Source organism: Phoca vitulina, unplaced genomic scaffold, assembly GCF_004348235.1.
Source record: "Phoca vitulina isolate PV1807 unplaced genomic scaffold, GSC_HSeal_1.0 scaffold115, whole genome shotgun sequence".
Lineage (NCBI taxonomy): Eukaryota > Metazoa > Chordata > Mammalia > Carnivora > Phocidae > Phoca > Phoca vitulina.
Window position 1 is genome coordinate 254,446 of NW_022589818.1, and position 25,972 is coordinate 280,417.

Consider the following 25,972-nt stretch of genomic DNA (forward strand, 5'->3'; position numbering starts at 1 on the left):
GGGTGCTGCGGCAGGGCGCTGCGGGGGTCCGCTGAGCAGGGGTGCTGCGGCGGAGGATGGAGAAGCTGAGGAACTCCTACAGGGGAAGGACTGGGGCAGTCGTGCAGCAGGCGGCTCCTCCCCAGCCAGGGCCCGCGGGGCTGCAGGGGAAGGGCATTTCCCAGCCGGCTCCTTCTGCCACGGTCCCTCCAGCCCTCCCCCTGCCCTCCACACAGGGCTTTCTCGGGCTCGGGGCACTCAGAGCTGAGAGGACAGTTTCTCAGCCCAGCCTGGACCTACAGAAGGCTCGCAGGGGGCACGGCTCTTCCCTCCAGCACCGTGGCCGACCTGTCGGCTCTCTGCACTTTTCCCGAGCTGTCCCCTTCATCCTGTGTGCTCCCTCAGCTCACACAGTACACGCTCAGGGAGGCGCCCTGGAAGTCTGGCTCCGGGGCAGGGGGTGACCCCTTCTGTCCTGGAGCACCACGCACAGCGGGAGGACTGGGGGCCAAGAGCTGCTGAGGCCCTGCCCTCAGCTACCTCCCTGTCATAGGACATCTGTCCCCACCTGAAACAAAGCTGGGCAGAGGAAGAGGCGGCCAACAAGGCTAGGAGCAGGCTGCACCGTGCACTCCGGCGCCCTCGGGCACAGGCCAGCGCCTCCCGGGGCCCCTGGGGGGGCCTGGATCCATTCTGACCAAAGCCTTTGCCCTTCCTCCCTCTGCCCCTCGGCTGGTGCTGCCATTCCAGCTTTAGCCAAGTATCATTCCTATTCCTCGTTCTTCCCACCATCCTGGTCTGTCTTCCCTTTGCTGTTTATTTATCAGAACTTGAGGCTACTACCTCCAGGAAGCCTTCCCAAATGAGGACTGTCCATTTCTAATCTGCATTTCTCTTGGTGACCAGGAAACTACATCCACCAAATAAAATGTCACCTTTGGGCGCCTGGGTGCCTCAGTTGGTTGAGTGACTGCCTTCGGCTCAGGTCATGGTCCCAGGGTCCTGGGATCGAGCCCCGCATCGGGGTCCCTGCTCAGCGGGGATCCTGCTTCTCCCTCACCCGCTCCCCCCTCTCCCGCTCCCCCCTCTTGTGCTCTCTCTCTCAAATAAATAAAATCTTTAAAAAAAAGTCACCTTTGGTAGGACTAAGAAGTGGCTTTAAAAAAAGTGGTGTAAGCTATTGCAGAGCACAGAAGTGGGAGGCCAGAGGCTTACAGATAACTGGCTCAAGTCCATCCACTTCCAGAAGACGCTGGGACCCTCTGTGCCCAGAGCCCCTCCAGCTCCATCATGATGCAAGCCCCTTGAGTGAGGACGCGGGACTCAAGTCCCAGGGGTGTGGCAAGCCGGGAGGGCATCTGCAGCATCTTGGGTGCAGCAAAGATCCTCGGGATCTCAGACTTTGGGCCCTGTGGAGCCTACCTCACCACCTACGACACCCCAGGAGGGTGACCTCGGCCACCGCCCCCAGGGCCTCTGAGGACCACAGAAGTGGCAGTGGGTCGCTGCTCCTTCCCGAAGACTGGCTGGATGCATGGACGTGGACCACTACAGCCCCAGTGTCCCTGTGGGATGCAGGAGCCCTGTCTGGCTCCAACCCGAAGTAGGTCAGATTTCAGATAAGTGGGTGGTTTTCCTGTAAGTGACGAAAGCCTCCCCTGTACTTAATGAGAAACAGACTCCTCAACTTACCCAGCACACACGACCGGGGGCACGGGGAGACCCTCCCTCCTGCTGCCTCCCTCGCAGCCCCAGGTCCCCACACCACACGCTTCCAACTGCCCCCGTGGCCGGAACCTTCCGTCCGTCACCAGAGCTGTCAGTCCCTCCTCCCGGCGCTCTCCCGTTGAGAAGCCTGCCGCAGCTGGAGGCGAGCTGCTGCGCCCAGTCACCTCCCCCGGGCCGGGCACCAGACGTTTCTCCGCAGGACTCCACCAAAACCCTGGTCACAGGAGCGGGAAGCCGCTGCAGCAGAGCCCCTACCAGAGCCCCAGGGCCCTCGGCAACACGCTTCACGGCGGTGTGCACGAGGACCCGCACGCTTCTGGGACCAGGGTGTGCATTTCCCACCCCTCGGGAACCCCGTGCTGCTGGCGGGCATCCCAGTGTAGAAGCGTGAACTGAGGCCCGTGACCCTGCCGCCCCCCTCCCGCTCTAGCATAAAGCTCAGGGTGCAGAAGTCTCCGAGGAGATCTGTCTAGCCCCCCCAGCCCTCCACAAAGCTTCCAAACCAGTCAAGGCCAATGGCAATCAGTGTGAACGCGCATCCTCTTCAGGGACAGACACTCGCCACTTCTGCTGGACTGAATTTGCTAACGACTCTCTGGTGTCACGGAAAGAACCTCCTTGACTTCCTCTCGTCTTCAAAGATAACTGAGACCAGCAATACTTTCCGATTTGGGACCACAGGCCTCTGCCCCACGCAAAGCTGTACACATAATTCCTAGGGTCTTCGACGGCCGTGAACCCAGCTTAGAAGGTGGGCACAGAGGAAAAGGCAAAGCCATCGCTGAGGCAGCTCATGACGGTTCGGAGGGTGCTCTACACAAGGGTAACGTCAGATCCAGGAACGGGAGAACAAGTGAGAAAGATCCAGAATGGAAAAACGAGACCACACTAAAAAGTAGGAAAGGGGTTAGGGCAAGCAACGTCTGTCAGACTGAATGTTTTATTTCAACAGACATCCCTGGTTTAAAAAAAAAAAAAAAAAGTGGAGAGAGGGGCTCCCCATTTCATCACACCCACCAGGGAGCCCCACTCCCATCCAGGAACTCAGAGCCCCATCTGAAGCATCGCTTGAGTCTTTGCTAGCTCCAAGACAGAGGAGCTGAATTTTCTAACTTTTGTTAAGAAAAATCTATCAAATGTGTTCATTCTCGCAGAGGCGAGGGCCGGGTCCTCAGGGACAGAGACCCTGGGCTTGGAGCAGTGGGGTCCCCGAGGTGAGGCCAGGCGCCAGGCGGCAGGAGCCCCAGAAACGATCAGGTCCAGAGCCCTAGAATCCATACTTGGCTTGGGTCTGCCGACGGCTGAGTTTGTTCTCCGACCAGGTGTTCTTCAGCTCCAGCTCCCGCTCCTTAGCCTGTGGCAAGGGACACGGGTGTGGTGAGCCGAATGGGGTGCTGAGGGGCCTCTCGCTCGCCTCTGCAAGCTTCCCAATCTAACATCTTTCTCCCCTGGAACAGGTATGGCAAAATAGCAAATCCCCTGAAAGACTTCATTTTCTCTTATTTAAGAAGGGGAAGACCCTGGGAAAGCAGAGAAGAAACATCTCTTCGGGAAAGCTGACAGCATCTCTCTGGGGGCCAACAGGGTTGAAGCAGAATAAAAACTCAAGAATCCTGGTCCTGGGGCACCTGGCCAGCTCAGTTGAAGGAGCATGCCACTCTTGATCTCAGGGTCACGAGTTCAAACCCCACGTGGGGTGTAGAGATTACTTAAAAATAAAATAGGGGCGCCTGGGTGGCTCAGTCAGTGAAGCGTCTGCCTTCAGCTCAGGTCATGATCCCGGGGTCCTGGGATCGAGTCCTGCATTGGGCTCCCTGCTCAGTGGGGAATCTACTTCTTCCTCTACCCCTCTCCCATGCTTGTACGCTCTCTCTCTCAAATAAATAAATAAAATCTTTAAAAAGAAACATATAAAAATAAAATAATTAAAAAAAAAAAGAATCCTGGTCCCTCACCTGCTGGAATTAAAACTGAATCACTCAAGTGGCAAATGGGCAAAGGAGAGCTAGAGTATGCATCTGAAAGGAAGACAAATCAGATGCCTTGGATGCCTGACCAGCCAACGGGAGGAGACATGGAGGAGAGGACAGCAGAGGACTGTGGATGATGGGGGAGGACTGGGGAGGACGGCCTCAAGACGTGGACAGGGCCACACAGGACAGCACCCCCGCAACAGCTACATCAGGGTACGCAGTTTTGCTGTTGTGCTGAATACGGTGGATGTGGTACCCGAGAAATTCACACCTCTCTCCAGCGCAAACGGAAGCTGTGGCAAACAGACTGGAAGGTACCAGAACTGAGACTTTCCTCTGCTGACCTCAATGTGGCACCTGGGGAGTGAACGAGCACCACCCTAAAGAAGGGCTCGTTGACCCCACCCCACGAGAGTTAATGGATGCCTGCTCATCTCCCCTGGATGAGGGGCAGGGATTAAGAGTTTGGGTTTGAAAGATGTTCCTACCCTCAAATCCTTTCCCTACAAAAAACAAAATACGGTAGGACACAAGGGGGTCCCTGAAAAAAAAAGATGGAACCACGAAGGGAACAATGAAAGCAGATTTCCCACTGAAATCAACGGGCAGCAGGTGCGCCCCCAGGGAAAGGGCCGGGACAGCGTGCAGTACAGCAGGTCTCAAAAACATGTCTGTTTAATGATTAAATGAGTATTTCAAAGTTGCTGGGTCCTATCAGATTAGTAACATTCTAATTCCAAAAGACATTTTTGGATTATCTGTGATTTTTAATTATCGTGTTGATATTTCCTGCCACAGAAGTGGAGAATACAAAGCCAACCTCCTGGGGCACCTGGGTGGCTCGTCGGTTAAGTGTCCCACTCTTGATTTCAGCTCAGATCATGATCTCAGGGTCATGGGATGGAGCCCCGTATCAGGCTCCGCGCTGAGCACGGAGTCAGCTTGGGATTCTCTCTCCCTCTGCCCCTCCCCCTCCGCTTCTCCCCTTGCTGGTGTGCTCGCTCGCGTGCTCTCTCTCAAATAAATAAATAAAATCTTAAAAAAAAACCAACTTCCTTATCAGGTGGATATTTTGAATAAAAGCAGGTAAACCAATCCTTTTCTTTAAAATAGTTTCTTAAATCCCTAGGTAAGCTTGATGTTTATTTATTTTTGATAAACTAGCTCTTTAAAAGAACCATATGAGAAACCACTTCACTGCTCTCTGCGTTTACGTTTCAATGTCTAAATTACTTACACTTGAGTCTTCGGGGAAGTGAGGCAGGAGCGCCCTGGGTGATTCTGAAGGACACATCTCCCCCTAGTGGCCATGTGGAGAACCCGCCGTGGCCTAGGCGGCGGGAGACACGCCCGCCTGGGCGGGGCCTGGCCAGCACTCTCCCAGGCTCACAGGGCCCTGCGGGCCTCAGGCTCAGGCCCCCAGCCCTCTCACCTGATGGATCAGGTACGTGATCTGGTGCTTCCGCCGCTGCTGGCCTGTTGGCTGCTCACCTTTCTTCTGCGAGGGAAGAAAACACAATCATTAAGCCACAGGAAGAAAAGTAGAAGTATCTCAAGTGCCCAGACGGTGCAAGGCTGGGGACTGAAAAACCCATAGCCCAAATCCTGGGGGAGAAAAGTCAGCTTGGAGCTGTTTTTAGGTTTATATACTTACAAAACAGTTATTTTTATTAAAGCCATTATGCAAAAAACCCAGGCTCAGAAGACCTGCCTGAAATAGGCTGCTAATATCCCTACTGGACTGGAACTACTCTGAGGTCAGGACTGTCTTTCATTTCTTTGGTAACCCCACCCCACCCCACCCCACCCCACCCCCGCAACAAGCACAGGGCTCTGCCCACAGTGGACACTTGACGCGAGCTAGTGCCTGCAGGGGTCTAAAACTGCGTCCATTCCAGGGGACAGGCGACCTCCGTCCCTCCAGACCCTCTCACAGCTCTGCCCGTCCCCCCGGACCCCTCATCTGTTCCCTTCTCCCGTCGGTGCATACAGAGACCCTGCAATTCAAATTTCCACTGTCATCCCACCTGTCTCCAATCTTTCAGCCTTGGCCCGTAACTGCACTGAAGCCCTAAATGAGCTCTGATGCAAATGCTTTACTGCCAAAGTCGATATTGGTCCTGTGGTCTTCCTGCCCTACGCCAGAGCTGTCTCAGACCAGAAGCTTCCTAATCAGCCCCACCCAGCTCCCAGCACTCCTCTCTGGAGTGTCCTCAGCATGCCTGTCATCCCTCATCAACACTCAAGCGTCCTGATGTCTCTCTCCCAGCTCCGCTGTAAACGCCTCAAGGACAGGACCCGTATCTTTTTCTTCTTTTTAAAAAATCTACCTTTAAGGGTGCCTGGGTGGCTCAGTCATTAAGCGTCTGCCTTCGGCTCAGGTCATGATCCCAGGGTCCTGGGATCGAGCCCCACATCAGGCTCCCTGCTCAGCAGGAAGCCTGCTTCTCCCTCTCCCACTTCCCTGCTTGTGTTCCTGCTCTCGCTATCTCTGTGAAATAAATAAAATCTTTAAAAATGAATAAATAAATAAAATAAAAGATCTAGCTTTAATACAAGGAAATGGTGCAAAGAGAACCCGGACCCAGGAAAACAGCAAACTCCAACTCCTTGCTGCTGTGCGACATCACTTAACGTGACCGTCCAAGACAGCAAACATCAACCACCCCCAGCCCGCGGGGAGCGCCGTTACTATGCGATGATGCTTCTCGACCCATAGTCAGGAGAGCATGCTCTCCTAAGTGGTTTTTCCAGGAAACAGTGATGGATCTATGCTGATCTAACCACAATCCTTTGCTCTGTCCTGTATGACCGCCAGCATTCAGTGAAAACAAACGGCTGGGGCTCAGATGGCCATCTGTGGCCACAGAACAAAGCAGAGAAAGTCGGGGGGAGGAAAAGGGAATAAGATGCCCGACCTTGGCCTTGCTGGTGCTGGGCTCAAATCCAGGGCTTCCCCACATTACCCCCCTGTGGCAGGCTCATAAATGTCCACATTTGCTGTACTCAGCTACTAGGTGGAGAGGGGTTCATCACACTGAAGAAAATGAACACGGAAAGGCAGAAGCTCGGTGTGGGAAGCGTGAGGAATAAAGCATCTGAAAAGCCCACAGCTGGCTACAATAAATAACAGAAAGAAAGCAGAGAGGAGGGGTTGTGCACGCAGAAGCTAAGCCCCCAGGACTCTGCTGTTATGCCCACACCTCAAAGATGTGCTGAGCCAGGCCCCAGCTCGAACGGACGGAGGAGGGATCTGACCGTAGACAGAGGGCAGAGCAGCTGCGGGCTCCGTCCAGCGAGGGAAGCAGCCACAATATATCAAAGCTCTTCCCAAGTGCAGGATGGGAAACTGCTCCAACTGCTCAATCTCAGCAACCAGACTCCACCACCCAGATGGGAAGCAAAGTGCTGCAAAGTTCTGAAGGCAGAGGTTGCATCCGAGAGGCTTGGCGCACACCCCATAGCATGGGCAGCAGGCACGTGTGAAAGGTGCTGGGGCAGTAACAATCGGGTGTGGAGTCAGGACAGGGGTAGGCCTAGATTTTGCTTTGGGGCCACACAACAGACCTTCCCACTTACTTTGCTGAATGACTTCATGGTTTTCTCTTCTGTCAATGACTTGGTCATCCACTGCTGGGCCCCACTGAGCTGGTCATCACCTTTGATCTCCACAAAGTTGACCTCCTCTCTCCCTCGGTTCCTCTTGCCCTGCAGCCGCTTAAACTGGAAAAGGGAAAATAAAGCGGAAGTAGGGGCTCTGGGTGGGAGATCAGGGTATGTCACTAGCAATCCGGAATTTATGGAATGGTTTTGTGACTTCCCACCCCCACTGCGCCCCCAATTCCCCGACCCCCCCATGTAATACCCCTTTTCACCCCATCCCTACCACGCTCCCCTGATGCCATATGAAAGGCTGCTTCTCAGAAGTTCTCCTGCCCTCAGGGAAAGGGAGGCCAAGGCAGCACTCCCAAACATGAGTGAGTGCAGGGGATCACTGGTAGGAATTTGTATTCAAATTATACATACATTGTATCTACCTAAAAAGACGGTATACAATTTTCAAATTAAGAATTCAGGCTGAAAAAAAAAATCTAGGATTTCTCCTCTAAAACTTGGTTTTCAGGGGCACCTGGGTGGCTCAGTCATTAAGTGTCTGCCTTCGGCTCAGGTCATGATCCCAGGGTCCTGGGATCGAGCCCCGCATCAGGCTCCCTGCTCGGCGGGAGGCCTGCTTCTCCCTCTCCCACTCCCCCTGCTTGTGTTCCCTCTACCGCTGTGTCTCTCTGTCAAATAAATAAATAAAATCTTTAAAAAAAAAAAAAAAAAAAAAAAAAAACTTGGTTTTCACACATCTGCTCCTTCTCATGGGTTTGGTATCACAAAATCAGCAGACCCCACACCAGAGTGGACCCAGAGAGGGAACTGGGGAGAGGAGTCTCATAAGAAAGGCGTGGCAAATTTTCTAAGAGACTGCTACTCTCTCCTGTCCCTCCTCACTAAAAATGCAGATCACATCAAAGTCACCCAAAGATGTGCCTGGAAGGTAGTGTGGGTGGGGACTCTAATGAAAACCACTCGGGGCGCCTGGGTGGCTCAGTTGGTTAAGCGACTGCCTTCGGCTCAGGTCATGATCCTGGAGTCCCGGGATCGAGTCCCGCATCGGGCTCCCTGCTCGGCAGGGAGTCTGCTTCTCCCTCTGACCCTCCTCCCTCTCATGCTCTCTGTCTCTCATTCTCTCTCTCGCAAATAAATAAAATCTTAAAAAAAAAAAAAAAAAAGAAAAGCACTCGGGGCGCCTGGGTGGCTCAGCTGGTTAAGTGTCCGACTCTCGATTTCGGCTCAGGTCGCGATCTCAGGGTCCTGGGATTCCAGCCCCAGGTCAGGCTCCCTGCTCAGTGGGGAGTCTGCTTCTCCCTCTCCCTCTGCCCCTCCCCACTGCTCATTCTCTCTCTCTCTCTAATAAATAAAAACATTTAGGGAAAAACAAAACAAAACACTCAGAGACTTGCGTGGAACCCAGGTCCTGGTGTGAGCATTATTAGCGAGGCTCTGAGGGGCACTCCACCCACAAAAAACGAACTTTCGGCACAGGATGAGCTCTCTGCTGCCTCCTTGGGGGGACAAAAAGGGCCTAACTACGGAACTGGCCGGGGATATACCCACAGGGGAGCCGATGAACACAGCATTAACCACAGGAGGCAAAATGCAGAGGGACGGACACCCTTCTGTGAAGAGGTGAGCACACAGTTATTTTTCCCAAGAACCTGCAGGTAAAGAGGTAGCGCCCCGGATTCCTCCAACCCCTCCTAACGGGCCACGACCTCGCTGTGGAGAGAACACCACTTTCCATCGTCACACAGCCCGACAGCACAGGACACAGGACGCGCGGCGTCACCTGTCCTTGTGCGGGGCCTAGGGAGCTGGGCAGCAGGGCACCGGGCATACTGGCGGGGGCTGCTCTTCCCGCCCCAAATCCCTCCCCGCGAATGGGCGCCAGTCTGGCTACGCACCCCCCCCCCCCCCCCCCCCCGCAAGCACGTGTGGCCGCGTGACCCGGCTCTGGTCGGTGAGACACAGTGGGAGTGCTCGCGACACCTCTGGGGAGGTCCCCGAAGCGGCGGGAAGGCGTCCTTCCTCGGCGTTTCCGCGCCGGCCGCCTCAGCTGCCCCGGCGGGCCGGAAGCAAGGCCACAACCGGGACAGCGAACTACTCGTCGGGGTCGGCCGCGGGCCTGCCTGCCTCGCCCTCCCTGAGGAGGAGAAGCACTCGCTCCTCTGCTCTGAGCCCCGACGCGTTGGAGCTTCTCAGCCATGTGAATCCTCACTGAATACAGTTCACTGTTTCCTTTAGTTTCAGACTTGAAACCTGGAGTCCACGGGTCAGAGACGGTCCCCCGCGCTTTAACTTACTGCTTCGTCATCGATGAAGGAGGCGTCGGGGGCGATTTCCTGGGGGGCGCCCAGGGCCGGGTCCTGCGCAGGGTAGTAGCCACCACTGTAGTAATCCTGCAGCCAAGAGCGGGGACACACGGCAAGTGAGGCGCGGCGGCCGGCGGGCTCGCGCTGCGGGGAGACGGCGGGGGCCCCGCCAAGGACGCGGCCGCCGCGGACGCCATGCTGGACTCAGGGACAGCGTGCGGCTCTTCTCACCCGCACCCTCCGGACTGGAGGACGTATTTTAGGGAAGGGTGACAAGAAGTAAGACGTTCTCTCCTGCTTCAATTCACACCCTACCTCCTCAGCCGCTTCCGGAGGGGATTCCCCACGCCTGAGCTGCTGGGCCTCGGCCTCGCCCCTGCTCCCCTGCGCCCCGCCCCCCCCCCCCCCCTTTGCCCCTCTCCTCCTCGGCCTCGCCCCCGCCCCTGCTCCCCTCCGCCCCTCCCCCTTTGCCCCTCTCCTCCTCGGCCCCGCCCCCGCCCCTCAGCCCCTCCCTCATCCGTCCCGCCCGCACCCCCTGCCCCCTGCAGGCACCCCCCCAGCCCCGTGCTCCTCCAGAGGCCGCGGCAAGCTCCCTGTGAGCAGGGGAGAGGTGTGAGAGCACACCATTCCCGCTCCTCGTCTTCTTCACGGCCTCTGGACACAAGGACACTGCCTGCAACAGGCGGGGAGGGTGCTGATCTCGCACAGAACATAAATTACCATACACCTAAACTAACGCTAACACTGTGTGTCAGCTCTGCTTGCATAAGAACAGGAGATAAAACCACTGGCTAGAAGGGAACAAGCCAGGTGTGTGTTACCACACACTTAGCTCAGGAATCTGAGGACCGGCCTGAGAGGTGAGCTGTCACAAGCACTGTGGGTCCCAGAGGAAGAGGGACCCCAGGAGGCCAGGGGGAGAGGCGGCCCTCCGGCTGAGAAACGGGTGTCCTCCCTGTGCATACCTTCTCCCAATTCTTCCACTTTTGCCCAAGCTCCAGAAAATGTCCCTCTAAGAACATTCACTTTTTGGTGAGCTAAATGGAAAATAAAGTTTAACATCAACCAATAAAATACATGAAAATCCAGAATGACTGGAGCACAATTTTCTATGAAAGTATTCACAGTAAGATACATGGAACTGCAGGGTCCCCGAGTATATGTAACATGCTTTCATGTGCCCAGACTGCCTCAGTGGAGTTTATAAATGGATACAGAATGCCTGATATTCATTTAAATGGCTTTTTTTTTTTTTTTTTTGGCTAAAGAGGTCAAAACATTCTTATCTTCCTCCTCCTTCCTTCTAACAATGTTGAAGGGAGATATATTGTCCCCGATCGGCCTACAGGATACACTGAGGCTCAACAGCAAATATTTAGGAAATACAAATATTTAGAAATTGTTGGGGCGCCTGGGTGGCTCAGTCGGTTGGGCATCTGCCTTCGGCTCGGGTCATGATCCCAGGGTCCTGGGATTGAGCCCCGCATCAGGCTCCCTGCTCCGTGGGAAGCCTGCTTCTCCCTCTCCCTCTGCCTGCAGCTCTGCCTGCTTGTGCTGTCAGAGGAATAAAATCTTAAAAAAAAAAAAAAAGAACAGGGTCCCCCCAAAGCCCACCCACTATGGGTCCTTACCCATGTCCAGGCTGAAGATTAATGCTGGCAGTTCAGAGAATCGCAGTGGTCCAAGGAGACTTAAGTCTTGCAAGGAAAACTGCCACCAGCTGCCCCTGCTCAACCAGGAGCCCTGCCAAGAGTCCCCAAGCCCCTGGAGCCCTCTCCACCCAGGACACTCTGGCTGCCAGGAAAATCTCCTAAACCCACTCACAACCTGGCATGCTATATTCTCTCTCACGCCACCCACAGCAAAGCTAAGTAGCTTCTCCAAATGGCGCCTGGATAAAAAGTCACCGCAACCATTTACTGGGCATTTGCTGTCCCAGGCACCACGCTAAGTTGATGGGATGGCCCAGCGACACCAGGAGGCCACCGCTATTACGCCCCTTGCACAGCTGAGGAAGCTGCTTGGACTCACACAGCATGCGATTCAAAGCCCAAACTACCCCTGGACCCCACTCTCTCTCACAACACAAATTACGGCCCCCTGGCTCCCCAGGGCAGGTGCCTCCACCCTTCCAACCTCCCAGGGCTCGGTCTCCCGCCTTCTCCCTTCTCCCTCTTCCCTGTTGTGTCAACTATCCAGATCCCCCTGGCCCTCGGCCCTTCCTCTCCCGTCCTGCTCTCGGTGCACCCCACCTCCAGCTCCCTCAGCCCCATGAGGCCACCTTGGATCTCCCAGACTAGAGGGCCCCCCTCTTCCGCCTTCTCCTCCCCCCTCACCAGCTCCTGCGATGAGGGCTGGTTTTCAGAATAGAGCTGACAGTTATATCAGACCTCAAGGCTCAGGCAATTTTAGACCCACACGGTTCAGAACAAAGGCAGCATGTTTCGAGGCCCGAGATGCACAGGAAAATCAAGACCCCAGAAGACGTTAATTCAAAGTGACCGCACAGAGGCTGTAGCACCGGCTCACCGCTCTCCCCAGCCACCACCCCCCACCGGGCCCTGGCCTGCCCCCCATGGCTCCTACCCACCTGATAATAAGCACCAGCGGCATTGGCATCGCCATATGTGGAAAACTGATTGTAGCTGTAGTCGTCCCCAGGCTTAGGCATCCAAGGGGCCCCACTGGAGCCCGCTGCCATCTTGAATTCAAGGGGAGCATTGGCTGCATCGTCCTGGAAGGCCGGCTCTGGTTCCGTGCCTGGAGGCAGCTCTTCAGGGACAGTGGGGACGGGGTAAGGGTATGGCTCAACTCCAGACGGCTCAGCCTTGTCAGGGAGGGAGAAAAAGTTCTCGGGGGCTACTTCCTCATCACTGTCGTCCTCCTCTTGCGTGATCTGCTTCGTCACCTGCAGGGCAGCGCTCTTGGCAGCAGCCTTGATGGCAGAGGGTGACGGGGTGGTGGTTGTGGTGCCCACGACAGAGGCCGGGGGACAGGGCTTGGGCTTAGAGGCCTGTCTGGAGGGCTTGGTGCCAGAGGAGCCATCCGAGGGTCTCCGGGAGAAGGCGTGCGGAAGGAGCAACCGGTTAGTCTCTTTCACCGTCAGGTTTTTAGGTTGGGGAAGCAGGGCAGACAGACCAGTCCCCTCGCCGGATCCCTGGTGAGCGCAGGTTTGGGGAAGGAGGGAAAAAATGGGACAAGTGAGATCTTGTGATCTGTATTATCGACATCAAGAACAAGAGTTACAGACAGACGCTCCGCCTACAACCTTACCAGCCCTTGCTTCCTTCCTACCTCTGCCCACTTGACTCATCCAACTGGGCTTGACTCCTCCCACCCCAGGCCCTTCCGCTGGCTGCTTCTCCCAAGGTAAGATGCCATCCCTGTCCTCCTTGGCTCCATACCAAGCCAGCTCCCCTGCCCTCTGTCACAGACCCTTCCCTGATTCTCTGTTTTTGGCAAATATGATCCTCTTTTTATATTTTTATTTAAATTCAAATTTATTAACATACATGGTATTATTAGTTTGGGAGGTAGAATTTAGTGATTCATCAATTGCATACAACACCCAGTGCTCATTACTTCAAGTGCCCTCCTTAATGCCCACCACCCAGTTACCCCATCCCTCCCTCCCCTCCCTTCCCGCAACCCTCCATTTGTTTCCTAGAGTTCAGCATCTCAGATATGATGCTCTTAATCCCACATCATCTTTCTTCCCAAACAGCCCAGGGCTCTCTCCAGCTGACTGCTCTACCTCTCTCCATGTCTTGAAGGTTCCTCTTAACATAGGAACCCTCTGCTTCCTTTGAATTGCTACTCAAAGTCAAAAACAAGGCTCTGTCCAAAAGACATCCATTTCTGTTGCCCAAAGTCCTCTCTCCTGCCCAAGGAAAACCCTATAGATGTGGTATATTCAGCTTATGCCCCAGGCAAGCATTTAACTTCTCCATTTGTAAGCTAACTGGCTCAGCCCACTCAGAGTTCCTACTACACATAAAAATCTCTCCCATTCTGCGTTCTGTGTGCTACAGGGCCAGCTTGGCCTAACTGTAGGGCTGAGGGAGACATCTGTTTGAAAAAGGAGAATGGAGGGGCACCTGGGTGGCTCTGTCAGTTAAGCTCAGGTCATGATCTCAGGGTCCTGGAATCGAGTCCTACATCGGGCTCCCTGCTCAGCAGGGAGTCTGTTTCTCCCTCTCCTTCTGCCCCTTTCCCCTGCTCGTGCTCTCTCGCTCTATCTCTCTCAAATAAGTAAATAAAATCTTAAAAAAGAAAGAAAGAAAAAGGAGAATGGAATAAGGTCACTACGCCCCTGTCCTGGAGGACTAGTATACTTCAGCCCTTCGGCCAAGCAACGCCCGGAGCAAGTGAAGTAGAGCCCATGAGTCAGGCAGGCAGGAGTGTTCATCTGGCGAGTGGGCCCCTCTCCCTGCTGTGTGTCCCGGCAGGCTGCAGAGACTCAAGCGTATAGGGACCGGGCCGAGGCGCCACGTGGAGCACCTGCTCAGGCTACCCTGAGGCGTCCGACTTCTCAGGTGATATCTGGGGTCACGGCCACAGCCCCCCGCAGCGCCCCACTCTGCCCCCAGCTGAGCTCTCTATCCACCCACCCCTTCCTGCCAGCTTGGAAGGCTGCTCTTGCCTCCCGAGGCCTTCTGAGCCAGTGCCCTCCCATGACTAGGGCTGCCATCCACCTCCTCCAGGAAGCCATTCTGGTAACGGAGAGCTGGCCTCCAGCGGCCTCGCTGCCAGTGTGTGCGGTGGCTCCTCCCCCATCACCCCCCACAAGGGGCCACAAGGTCACTCTCCCAGTGCCGGTTCTCACTCCCACGTGACTGGGTCGTCAGGCCTCCCAGCGATGGAAGTGACACGTCAGCAGACTTAGGGCAGGGGGCAGCTTCAGCATCATATACCTGAGTCACGAGAGAACAACCTCAGAGAGCCAGGACCACTTTTGCTTTTGCTTCTCCTGAGACATATGATCCATGAGATCAGAGAGCATGTAAGTCCCCGAGTACGGAGCAGAACAGGAAGAAACTCCCAGGGGCCGGAATCGAGGCACTGGGACAAGGGGGAATCACCTGGCGCTGTCTGGTTGAGGACTTCTGGTCACAATTCTGGAACAGGAGCCAAGTACAGCAGGGCCAGGCCTGGACTCTACAGTCAGAAAGCGAGTCGGACCCCAGCCCTGCCCCGCTCACCACCTGATCTGGGACGAGCACCTTCAGCTCCCGGTTCCTCAGGCAGGATGTGAGCGTGATGAAGACACTAGGCCTTCAGCACCACTTGGAGGATTAAATCAAGTAAATGCTGGTAAAGCGCTCAGAACAGTGCCCGGTACACAGTAAATGCTATTTAAGTGTTTATTTTCCAGGTTAAAAATGAGACGGGAAGGGGCGCCTGGGTGGCTCAGTCGTTAAGCGTCTGCCTTCAGCTCAGGTCGTGATCCCAGGGTCCTGGGATCGAGCCCCGCAACGGGCTCCCTGCTCAGCGGGAAGCCTGCTTCTCCCTCTCCCACTCCCCCTGCTTGTGTTCCCTCTCTTGGTGTGTCTCTCTCTGTCAAATAAATAAATAAAATCTTAAAAAAAATTTTTTTTCAAAAAAAAAAAAACGAGACGGGAAGAAGATGGAGCATTTTAAAATACAGACGTTCCCTCACATGGTTTTGACCGATCCATTCCCTCTACTCTACCTTCCTACATAATCCCTGGAGCAGAAATGTAACTCATCCATTGGTTTCCACGTCCCCTGGCCCGCCCCCGCCTGCCCCAGGAGCAGTGAGGGGAGGGCAGGGAGCACAAGGGCTGGTGTCACCCAGAAACACAAAACCACCCGGGAACAGTCGGTCCTCCAGCACTTGCATCTGCTCTAAGCGCGCTGTGGAAACTGCCAGGCGTCGTAACTCCCGCTTTCAGGAAGCTGCAGGGAAAGAGAAGAGGTGGCTTCTGCCACGTCACGAAGCTTACCTGAAGGACAGTTTTCTTCTTGGAAGGCTCATCTTCCTCGGAATCTGACTAAGAGAAAAAGAAACGGAATAAGGCCTTCCTGCATGAGGGCAGCAGAGGAAGCACTGGGTCAGATGAGGGGCACGGGAGGAGGGCCACCCAGGGCGCCAGCATCTTGCCCCCTGCCCCACCAAGTGCCCGAGGGCTGAGCTCCCCTCCGGCCTGAGACGTCAGAGGAAGGGGAAGTGCCCACCTCCCCAGGCCACCCATTCTCCTGCCCCACACCTGTTGCATGGCTTTCTTGCATCAATTTCTATTCCGTCAAAGTAGAACTCTTTCCTCCCATTTAGACTTGGTGCAAAGAAAAGGCTATGCCCGTTCTTCTCCTTATAAATCTGTCCACGAGAAGATGAATGGGATTTGGCCCACAATCGCCCCCCACCTCAGCCTCACTTCTGAAACCACTCATCCACACTACATAACCACACGGCCCAGGAAGTCCGGCGGGAGTAAGTGGTGTGTTAACTACTCTTCTGTGCGGCGTTAAAGGTCAAAGCCATTGGAGAAATCCATTCTCTCTCCAAGTATGATCTACTGTCTGCCAGACAGAGTTGTTCGTGTCCAGGAAGAAGGCGAGCCAGTGGGGAGCGCCTGGGACAAGACAGGAGGCCACTTGGGTCACCCTCTGACTCACCGGGACCGTTCCTAATACAAGCTCTCACACTGAAAACAACCTGAACGTGCCGCTCAGCACCAGCTCCTGAGCATCCTCTCAGAAAGGTGCAAGGCATATGAACAGCAAGCTTTACCACTCTAATTTATTTTATTTTTATTTTTTAATTTTTTTTTAAGATTTTATTTATTTGCAAGAGAGAGAATGAGACACAGAGAGCATGAGAGGGAGGGGGGTCAGAGGGAGAAGCAGACTCCCTGCTCAGCGGCAAGCCTGCTTCTCCCTCTCCCACTCCCCCTGCTTGTGTTCCCTCTCTCGCTGTGTCTCTCTCTGTCAAATAAATAAATAAAATCTTTAAAAATAAAATAAAAATAAAAAGTTAATCCCCAAGCCAAGAACCCTGAAAGCCTTCCGTTTATTCTCGGGGCCTTGGTTTGGGCATCTGCACATAATGGTCCTCCAAGACCCGTTCACCTCCAAGATTCTGCAAGAACTCAAACCCTCTGCCTGACTTTCTCAGCTGACCCTCCTACCCCACAAGTTCCTTCTTGGGCTCATCGGCTACGAGGACCTCACAGTAACCGAGAACCTACTCTATGCAACACACCATGCTCCGTATGTAGACAGAACTTCCCAGGCAAGACAATGCGGATCCACTCTGCCCACAGGCACCAGGTAGGCAAACTATTCACCCCGGTGTGCTTCAAAGATTTTGTGTGTGTGCTGTGACATGAAAGAAGTCCCTGCCCTCAAGAAACTTTCGGTCCAGTAAGAAGAAAGACAAGCACCCCAGTAACTGCAACGAAGGCGGTAAAACATAAGGACATCAAAGGGCGTCTGGGTGGTGCAGTTGGTTAAGCTTCCGACTCTTGGTTTCAGCTAGGTTGTGATCTCGGGGTCAAGAGATCAAGTCCCCCATCCCCCCCTGGAGCCTGCTTGAGGTTCTCCCTCTCCCTCTGCCTCTCTCTCCCTCGATCTCTCTCTGTCTCAATAAATAAATAAACAAACAAACATAAGGACATCAAGTGTGGTTCAAACATCCCCTCAAAGATCTGCTGGTCCTACATTTCCTTCTTGCATGTGGGGGCCTCACCTTAGCACCCCGTCCCTGTGCCTGTATCTCAGCCGCCGGGTACTCTCCTGCGTCTGCGCTCTGGACTCCTGACACCAAAGTCCCGAGAATCTTCCTGGTGACTGTCACTGTGCTCTCTTTCACCGTGTCCCTGCATAACTCACTTGTTTGGGGTGGCATCATGCTAACCCTGATCCACTTGTGCTTGCTCTGTGAATGTGACATCTTTTTTTTTAATTTTTTTTAAAAATTATATTAATTGAGAGAGAGCACACATGAGATGGGGGGAGGGAGGAGCGGAGGGCGAGAGAGAGCCTCAAGCAGACTACATGCTCAGCTCAAAGTCCGACGCGGGGCTTGATCTTACGACCCTGAGATCATGACCTGAGCTGATACCAAGAGCTGGACGCTCAACCGACTGAGCCACCTAGACGGCCCTGAATGTGACGTTATTCTCATTCATATCCTTGCCTTTTCCACCATATAGCTGAAGACCGCCTCACAGGAGTCTGTGCGCACAACGATTTTCATCACTAACTGCTGCCGGATGCATACGTATGACGAAACCCGTAAGGGGAGTCTGTCCTGGTACTTAAATGTGGGGGATGAGGGAAGAGGCCGTAAAGGGAAGGACAGTCGTCTAGGTGGCCAGCAACTCACGATGCTTCACTTCGTCCTCCCGGCAACACTTCCCGACAGATGTTACCACCTCAGTTTTGCGGGTAAGGGAGGTGAGGCTTGCTGAGGTCAAACAGCAGCTAGAACGCAGCAGAACCAGGCCCTGCACCCGCTCTGCGCCCACGTCTCCGCAGGGACACACGCCCGCCACCCGTGCTTGCCCAGGCCCCAGAGCCACAGCGAGCACGCCCCGCGAGAGCCCGCATGAAGCAGACGAGAGCACAGACACGAAATCAGAAATACAAGTCTGAGTCTCGGCTTTGCTACTTACCTGCCACCCCCAAGCCGTTGGAAATAGCACACACGGCACAACCAAGACTGCTCGGGCTACTGGCCACGAGGATGTACATAAACCTCTAGGCAGAGCTCAGGGATTATCACTCTCTCTGGCCTGCAAGATGTCAAACTCAACCGAAGACACAGCCCGAAGCCCCGGCCTCCCAGTGCCTCGGAGACTCCTGACCACCCCTGCCTTCTGACCGTGACGCCGTCTCCTCCCGCAGACCCCATAGAACCACCTGACTGCGGGGCGCAGAGCGGTTGCGAGGCCCGGGGGCACAACTTAACTTCAACACCTTACATAACAGGTTCAACTGCAACAATCTGAAAACAAATCTTAGCCAAGTTTAAGACGATGACATCCATAAAACCGTACAAGCATGTTCCTATTCTTCAGATCCTGTGACAAACAGAACGAGGCTACTGTGAGCCTGACTGCTGGCCGCTGGAGGCCAGGGGCGCGCCGAGGAAATGCCGTTTCTCTCCCAAACGGCACACACTGTTCCCACTGTACTGACAGCCTAAGTTTCCAGTTTGAAAGCACAAAACTACACACGTGTACAGACTTTAGGAACGGCTTGCTCTTCCTGGATTCAGGAAGCTGCGACGGGCCCTCAAGATCACCCCCTCTCTCGGAACACCGGGCCCTAACCCACCGAACTGCCTTAAAAGCCATCCTGTGACGTGCACGAGCTAGGGCAGACCCCCCAAAACACAGCACCCAAGTCAGAACCTCCCAAGTGCGCCGAGCCCTGACCCCTGTGAAGTCCTGACCATCCGTCTCTGAGGGAGGGACAGAGAGAAGTCTCTGCCCTGAAAGCTGACAAACAGGCCTCAGGGACATTCGGAACCACATCAGGGCCACAGGGCAAGTCCAGGGGGTCCAGGGGCGCGGAGGGAGGAAAACCGCCCCTGCCCCTCACACGAACTCGCGCCAACCCTGCCCTAGAAGCAGGCGGCCACACGGAGCTCCCGGACTCACTGTGGAGGCTCAGAGGCCACGTGAAGCCCCCGTGGCTGGGGGGGGGGGGGGGGGCTAAACACTAACAGGAAACAGGAGAGCTACAAAGAAAACCCATTTCAGCCAGCAGAGCGCCAGTGAGTGTGGGGGGGCGGGCGAGGCACAGGCTAAGAGATGCACCATCGCCCCCCAGTCTCCCGGGGCCGGGGGCTCCCATCGGAGCCCTGCAGAGGAACCCTGGAGATCCTGCTGGAGGTGACGGGCTCAGCCCCGGCACACAGCATTTAATTTAGACCCAAGGAGAACTTCCTTGACGGGGACAGGGACAGAAGCACACTGGGGTTTTCTCCTTTACCCCAGCAAAACATACAGAACATAAAATGTGCCATTTTAACCATTTTTCAGTGTGCAACTCAGTGGCATTAAGTGCACTCACCGCGCTGTACCACCATCACCACCGTCCATTTCTGGAACTTTCCGTCATCCCAGACAGAAAGTCTGTACCTCCTGACCCACAGGGACCCATGGCCCACCCCCTGCCCTCCAGCCTCCGGGGCAGCGCTCCTCTCCCCTCCCAACACCCAGCGGGGGCCGCGCAGCCCGCGCCCGACTGCAGCCGCCGGCCTCACTGAGCGCCCCTGCCGGACACCAGCGGCGTTTCCTTCCTTCCTCAGGCTGGACAACACGCTGCTCGTCACCCACGGCTGCTGGGGACGCGCGTGTGCAGGTGTCTGAGTCCGGCTCCCAGCTCCTTCCACCTAGGACTCAAACCGCTGGACGAGAGGGGCGCCCGGCTCAGCCGGCAGAGGACACGACTCTGGATCTCAGGTTGTGAGTTCGAGCCCCACGTGGAGTGTAGAGCTTGCTTAAAAAAATTTTTTTAAAGAAAAAAAAAAAAAAAAGAAACTGCTGGATTACAGAGTAATTCTAAGTAACTTTTTGAGGAACTGCCAACCTGTCTTCCACAGGAGGATATCCAGGAAGGCCCCGGAGTCAACTCCGTCAGACCCAGAGACGGGGTGATGTCCGAGACCCCAGAGCACCAGGGCCCGGCCAGAACGGGCCCTCCGGGGCTTTGGAGGCACGTACTGGTTGTGCCTTAAGAAGAAAGTAATCTATTTCTTCTTGGCCTCACAAGAGCCTGGGCCTCAATGGCCACCACTGTCCTCTCCGCTCCAGCTGCCAAGAGTGACAAGACGCACGCACCGGAGACTGCTGAGCAAGAACGGAAACAGACATTTTCCATTAAGCCGGGCCCGGTGGGATCTGCTCGTCTATCGGAGCCTCCCTGCCCGCGGCAGCCTCCCTCTTATCTCCTCAGGCTCTGGTTCTGACAGACTCCCTCTCCGAAAAGCAATCACTAGCTGCCAGGGCCAGGAGCCAAGGAGGAAGTAAGGGCCCAGGCACAGAGCCCCCCGGGCTCCAAACTCGAGTCACTACTACACTCCTCGCTGCTATTATCCCAATTAGTCAGATTCATCAACTCGTTTCCCTCTCTGGTCTCCGGGATCTGGAGCGGACACGTGCCCTTCAGTTCGAGCGGGGCCTCCTCCCCTGAGCCGGCAGCAGCTCGGGGCTCCCTCTCCCACAGGCTCCACGACAGAACAACACAGCCCTGCGGTCAAACAGGACTCCTGCCACTGCCAAACCGGGATTTTAGACCCATCACCTCTGCTCTCTCAACTAGTTCATCTGTAAACCGGGGACGATGCTGAGCTGGCCGCTCGGCAGGTGCCCCACAAATGTCTGCGCTCCTTCCTCCCGACAGAGGGCCGAGACTATGCTGTGCCGCAGTCAAGTCTTGCTTGCCTGCTGGCTTGCTTAACAGAAATGACCAAAATGAATGAAACCTCCCATCTCACAGCTGCCAATTTTCCACTATCTGGGTAAATGATCTGAAAGTACAGGAATACTAATCCAGATAACCCTGAAATGTGTTTGCTCTGAAATGCACATTCTGAAACCGAAAACTCTTACAGCAGACTGACTTTTCTAACACTGACCTTCGGTACCCTGATTTTACAACTCTGCATCCCCTAAGTCCACGAAATCAACGATCAACCAACGCCCGGAGGTAGCTTGGGTCGGAGCAAGGAGATAAGGAAAAAGGAGGAGGCGATCCCCCGTTTTGCGGGTCACTCCTGCTCCCTCATGTAACTGGAAAGCTGACCTGGACAAAGAACTGGACACTGCCTGCCCCCTGACTGTGGCTGGCTGAGGAGCTGACCCAGAGCAGACCGACCATGTGCTCCCTTGTGGAAAACCAGAACTGGGACTAAGAATGTAGTTCCATCTGGGCTGCTCGCTAAAAGGAACTACAAAACAAGAAGGTGGGGGCTGTGGGTGCCCATCGTTCCCCCGTGGGGAAGGCTGAGGAGCAGAGGAAACCACTCTGCAGACAAAGAAGGATGGATCGAACCTGCAAAGAGCTGCGTGGCTCCCTGACAGACTCCAATTCCTGACTCCAGGCCCTTCGCAAGGCACCTCGGTATATTTATGATGCGTTATCATTCAAGCTACCTTGAGGTGCTTTCTGATACTTGCAACCAATTAAATCCACCTAACCCCCAACCTGCCCTGTTTCCTATATTCCCTCAGTAAATGCCACCACTACCCTCCCAGCTGCTTGAGCTAAGACAGGGGTCAACCTTGAATCCTGGCCTGCATCCAGGCCATCCCATCAATGACCTAGACCGACTGGCCACTTCTGCCTCCCGAACAGACCTGCACCCCTGCGCCCAGGCCGGCACCCTCTCCCGTGCTGCGCCCGCCAGTCTTGCTCCCCGCAGGTCTTTGCCACTCTGCGACCAGAGAATCCTTGCTTGGCCTTTGAGGGCGCTTCACCACCCCAGGGTCACGTACTAAGGCCTTTCTGTGGCGCCCAAGGCCCACGCGCCCCCTTCCCCAGGCTCCAGCGCTTTACTCACGTCAGGTGCCCCCGAGGGCAGTCACTCTCACCGCCGCGCCCCCTGCAACAGTCTGCCCCGCAACCTGACGTGCTCCTCCGCACAGCACCCCCTTTCTCTGGCTCCCTCCTACTCACTTTTCTCATCTCTGTTCCGACATCTCCTCCCTCTGGAAGCCTCCCCAACTTCTAGACTGGGTTAGTGCCCGCCATGCGCGCCTCCACGGCACCAGCTCTCGCGCACTTCTTCTGACTGACCTAAAATCTACCTCCTCGTCAGTCTCCTCCAGTAGACCGTGAGGTCCGTGTAGGCAGAGCCGATCACGTTCACCCCTGTACTCTCGGCTCCTGGCAGACAAGCAGCTTCGTACTGAAGGAAGGAATGAAGGAATGAATGAACGAACAAGAGTTTAGAGTTACTTCTACTTCAACACCGAACCCTGAAGGGAAGGCCCTTAAGTAAACCTCATTCATTTCTTCAGATGTGTACTCAGAGCCTACTAGATGCAGGACACAGAGCTTAGAAGCAGACACGCTCAGAACCCGCGGGGACAACGGCTGCCCTCACCTGGCCATCCGAACTCTCCGAGGCCACCTTCCCCACCTTCCCGCAGGACCACCACCAACCCAGGCAGGACGAAAACAGGAACGGGAGAAGCTAAGGGCTCGGACCTGGCTCTCTCCAACGATCGCGTCACTGTTCACCTCAGGAATTTCGTGAGCTCCGCTGACAGAGGAGGGACAGACTGAGGAGTCCTGAGTGAGACCCGCCACCTGAAGCAGCCTGACCGGGAGGTTCCACGACCTCTACCAGCTACGTTTTCGAAGGCTGCCTTCGCAGACCTGGAAATGGGCTTCTCCGCTGTCACGGGGCAGGGGGCCACCTGACCCAAAGCGCCACCTCCCCCAGACATCACACTTACTCCGACACAAACACGGTGGAGAGAAACGTGAAGAGGAGAAAAAAGAGAAGGCTGAGGAAATGAACCTATTTTTGTCTTATTCAGGGACTTTTCTTTGCTTAGATTAAATCAAGGCCCAAGTAAGTTTCAGCAAAGCGACAGAAGGCTGCTCTGGATCCTGTACACAAAAACGGCGGACTCAAGTGAGAAAGAAGGGGGAAATAATGTGGAAGAAAGTTTGGAACACAACAGTGAGGCCGATTCTGGAACCTCCTTTTTATGAATAGTCCACATTCATCCGAGCTCATTCACTTAGAAAACATTCAGGCAGTGCTCAGCAGGTGCCAAGCAGTTCTAACCTGGAGGAATAAAGTGGTGGACAGAATAAGCAGCCAGCCCTGCTCTCGTGGGGCTTGCACACTAGTGGAAGGAGAGAAGCAATAAAACCCAGCGCATGTTTAACGGTGGCGAGTTCGGGGAGACGGAGGCGGAGGACGGGAGGCTGCAGTGCAAGTGGGCAGCCCGGGACGTCCTCACTGAGCACCTGTCTTCCAAAGGAGGTGAGGCAGGGAATGGCAGGCTGCCTGGGGAAGAAGCTGAGGGACCAGCGAGACCAAACACGGACACGGCCCCGAGCCAGAGCTGGACGCCTGCAGAAAGGCAAGAGCAAAAATAAGCTTCTCTCCGAAGGTCACCAAAGGGGAGCGAAGGCCTGACCAAACAACTTTTCAGAAACGAGAAAGGAAAGAACTCGGGATGACCCTAGAGCACCACCTGCCCGCAGGCTTCATGTCTCCTTTATTCCCGAAGTGCTCACCCCAGAAAAGGCCTTCTGTTTTCTGCTCCGACGTACAGACTGGCTGCCTCTTCTAGAAATAGGACCCAAGCGTGCTAGCTCACGTGGCACGGCAGTACCTAAACGGGGAAACCGAGGCACGGACCTGGAGGTGACCGACCCAGCTCTTCGCCTCCACTGTGCCCTTTCGCAGGTAAGATCTCACACAGCGGACGTCCCTCCTCCTCTGTGGAAACTAGAATGGTCCCCCCGGAGTTCTGCAACAACGGAAGCGAAGGGCCGATGCGGGCTAGGGCTCCGCACTCCACACACACTCCAGGTCCTCCCTCCGACACAGAACCTGGGAGGCCTGTTCTCTTCCTTCAGACCCTGATGGCCCGAGGCTGGGCGCCAGGGGAAGAGCGCGCCCCAAACGTCCAGCAGGGGCTCAGGAAGCCTGTCTGCTGTCACTTCTTCGGGCGCCAGATCTCACGCTGTTCTCGGGCTAAGAAAAGTGAAAAGCGGCCCGCGGTGCAGATGCAACAGGGGAGCGGAACGCAGGGCGCGGGCCGGGGCTGTCAGCGCCAGGGACCTTCTGTGGCCCTTCCGCACGCGGGTCCAGCTTCCAGAAACGCGCACGGACACATCCCACGGCTCGCGCGGCAGCAGGAGTCCCGCGGTCCGCAAGCACCGGCCGCAGGTACGGGCAGTCCCGGAACCTCCCAGGTGCGCGCACAGCCCGGCGCAAGCCCGACCCCGAGGGGCCGCGCGGGGCTGCCCCCCCGGATACTCACATCCCCCTGACGCAGCTCCGGCGCCGCGATCTTCACGGGCTCCGTCCTCTTCTTTGGCTTGGGAAGGCCCAGGGGGGGCCCGGCACCGCCCATGGAGGGGGGCAGGCCGAGGCCAGGGCCCCGGGGCGAAGGCAGCCCCAACCCCAGCCCCTCCCCAACTCCCGCCGCCTCAGCCGGGCTCACGCCCGGAGGTGGGGGGAAGCCTCCCAGGCCGAAGGGCAAGGGCGGCGGAGGCTGGAGCCGGGGGTCCCCGGCGGGCGGGGGCAGCAACAGCGGCGGGGGAAAGGCTGGGGCCAGCATCTGGGGGGGGCGGAGGCAGCAAGGCCGGGCCCTTGGGTGCGGGGAGAGAAGCGAACAAGCCCCCTAAAGTGGGCCCAGATGTAGGGGCCGCCGCCTCCTCCTCCTCCGGCTCCGGCTCGGCCTCATCCGGCTCACTCTCATCGCTGCTGGCGTAAGCAACCAGCGACATGGCGCCTCCCGCCTTTGGGGCGCCCTTGCCGGCAGACGAGGCCTACTTGAGACCGGGGATGCCCGGAGGCCTAGTGGGCCCCGCCACTGGGCGGGGCGGGGCACCGAAAAGCCCGCCTTCTCCGTACTCTGGGGCTAGCCCCGGCAGGAGCCCATGGCCACGGTAGATTTCCACCGAGTAAGGCTTCCCTCTTCACTTAAGCTCCCAGTCCCGGGCAACTACACACAGCTAATGGCCGCCGAGTCACTCCGCCTCCTCCTCGCCTCACCAAGATGGAAACTACAACTCCCAGAGGGCACTTTGGCCACAACTCCATTCGCCGCCGCCGGGAGCTCAGCGCATGGCACGGCGGGAGTTAGAGTCCGAGGGAGGATTAAGGGTCGCGCAGAGAGCCAGGAGGGAAACCCGCCTCTGACGCGAGGACTCCTGGGATGAGTAGTTTCTCTGGGCTTCTGGCAATTCCGAGGGGACTACAAGCCCCATCGGTCACCGCAGTAGTCACGGAGACGGGTAGGAGAGCACTTCGGTACTTGAAGTTCCCTAGGGTAGCCGCTTGGGCGCTAAGGTTGATGGGAGATGTAGTGCTCTTAGAAACTGCAAGCGATGTCGGGAAGGAGAGGGAGTCTGCGAAGGTGGCTGATGGGGAAAATCGCTTAAAGGGAAAGTGATCACTGAATGAACAGACGCAGCTCCCGAGACGCCTGAAACCGGGAATTGGAATAAAACACCCCCCCAATGAGAGCCGGTCCCCGAGAAACGTGTACGAAAGTGGGGGATGAGTGAGAAAGAAGCGAGACCTCAGACCTAATAATACACGTCTGCGAGCTGAAGTGAATGTGACCCCGGAGTGGGGGGGGGGGGAGGGGTGACTCCCGCGCCCCTGACCAAGGTGCATCTCCAGGAGGACACCTAGCTCTTCCA

The 25,972-nt window shown here is 55.9% G+C and overlaps 1 protein-coding gene across 1 annotated transcript; it reads right to left on the reverse strand.

Moving 5' to 3' along the window:
- Positions 1–2,148: 2,148 nt before the first annotated feature.
- Positions 2,149–25,330, reverse strand: PRCC (proline rich mitotic checkpoint control factor). The gene is given in 8 exon segments (XM_032398341.1): positions 2,149–3,061; positions 5,113–5,178; positions 7,260–7,403; positions 9,590–9,685; positions 12,189–12,755; positions 15,565–15,612; positions 24,583–24,891; positions 24,893–25,330. Coding segments are annotated over 8 exon segments (1,476 nt in total). The 5' UTR covers positions 25,052–25,330; the 3' UTR covers positions 2,149–2,974.
- Positions 25,331–25,972: the final 642 nt, after the last annotated feature.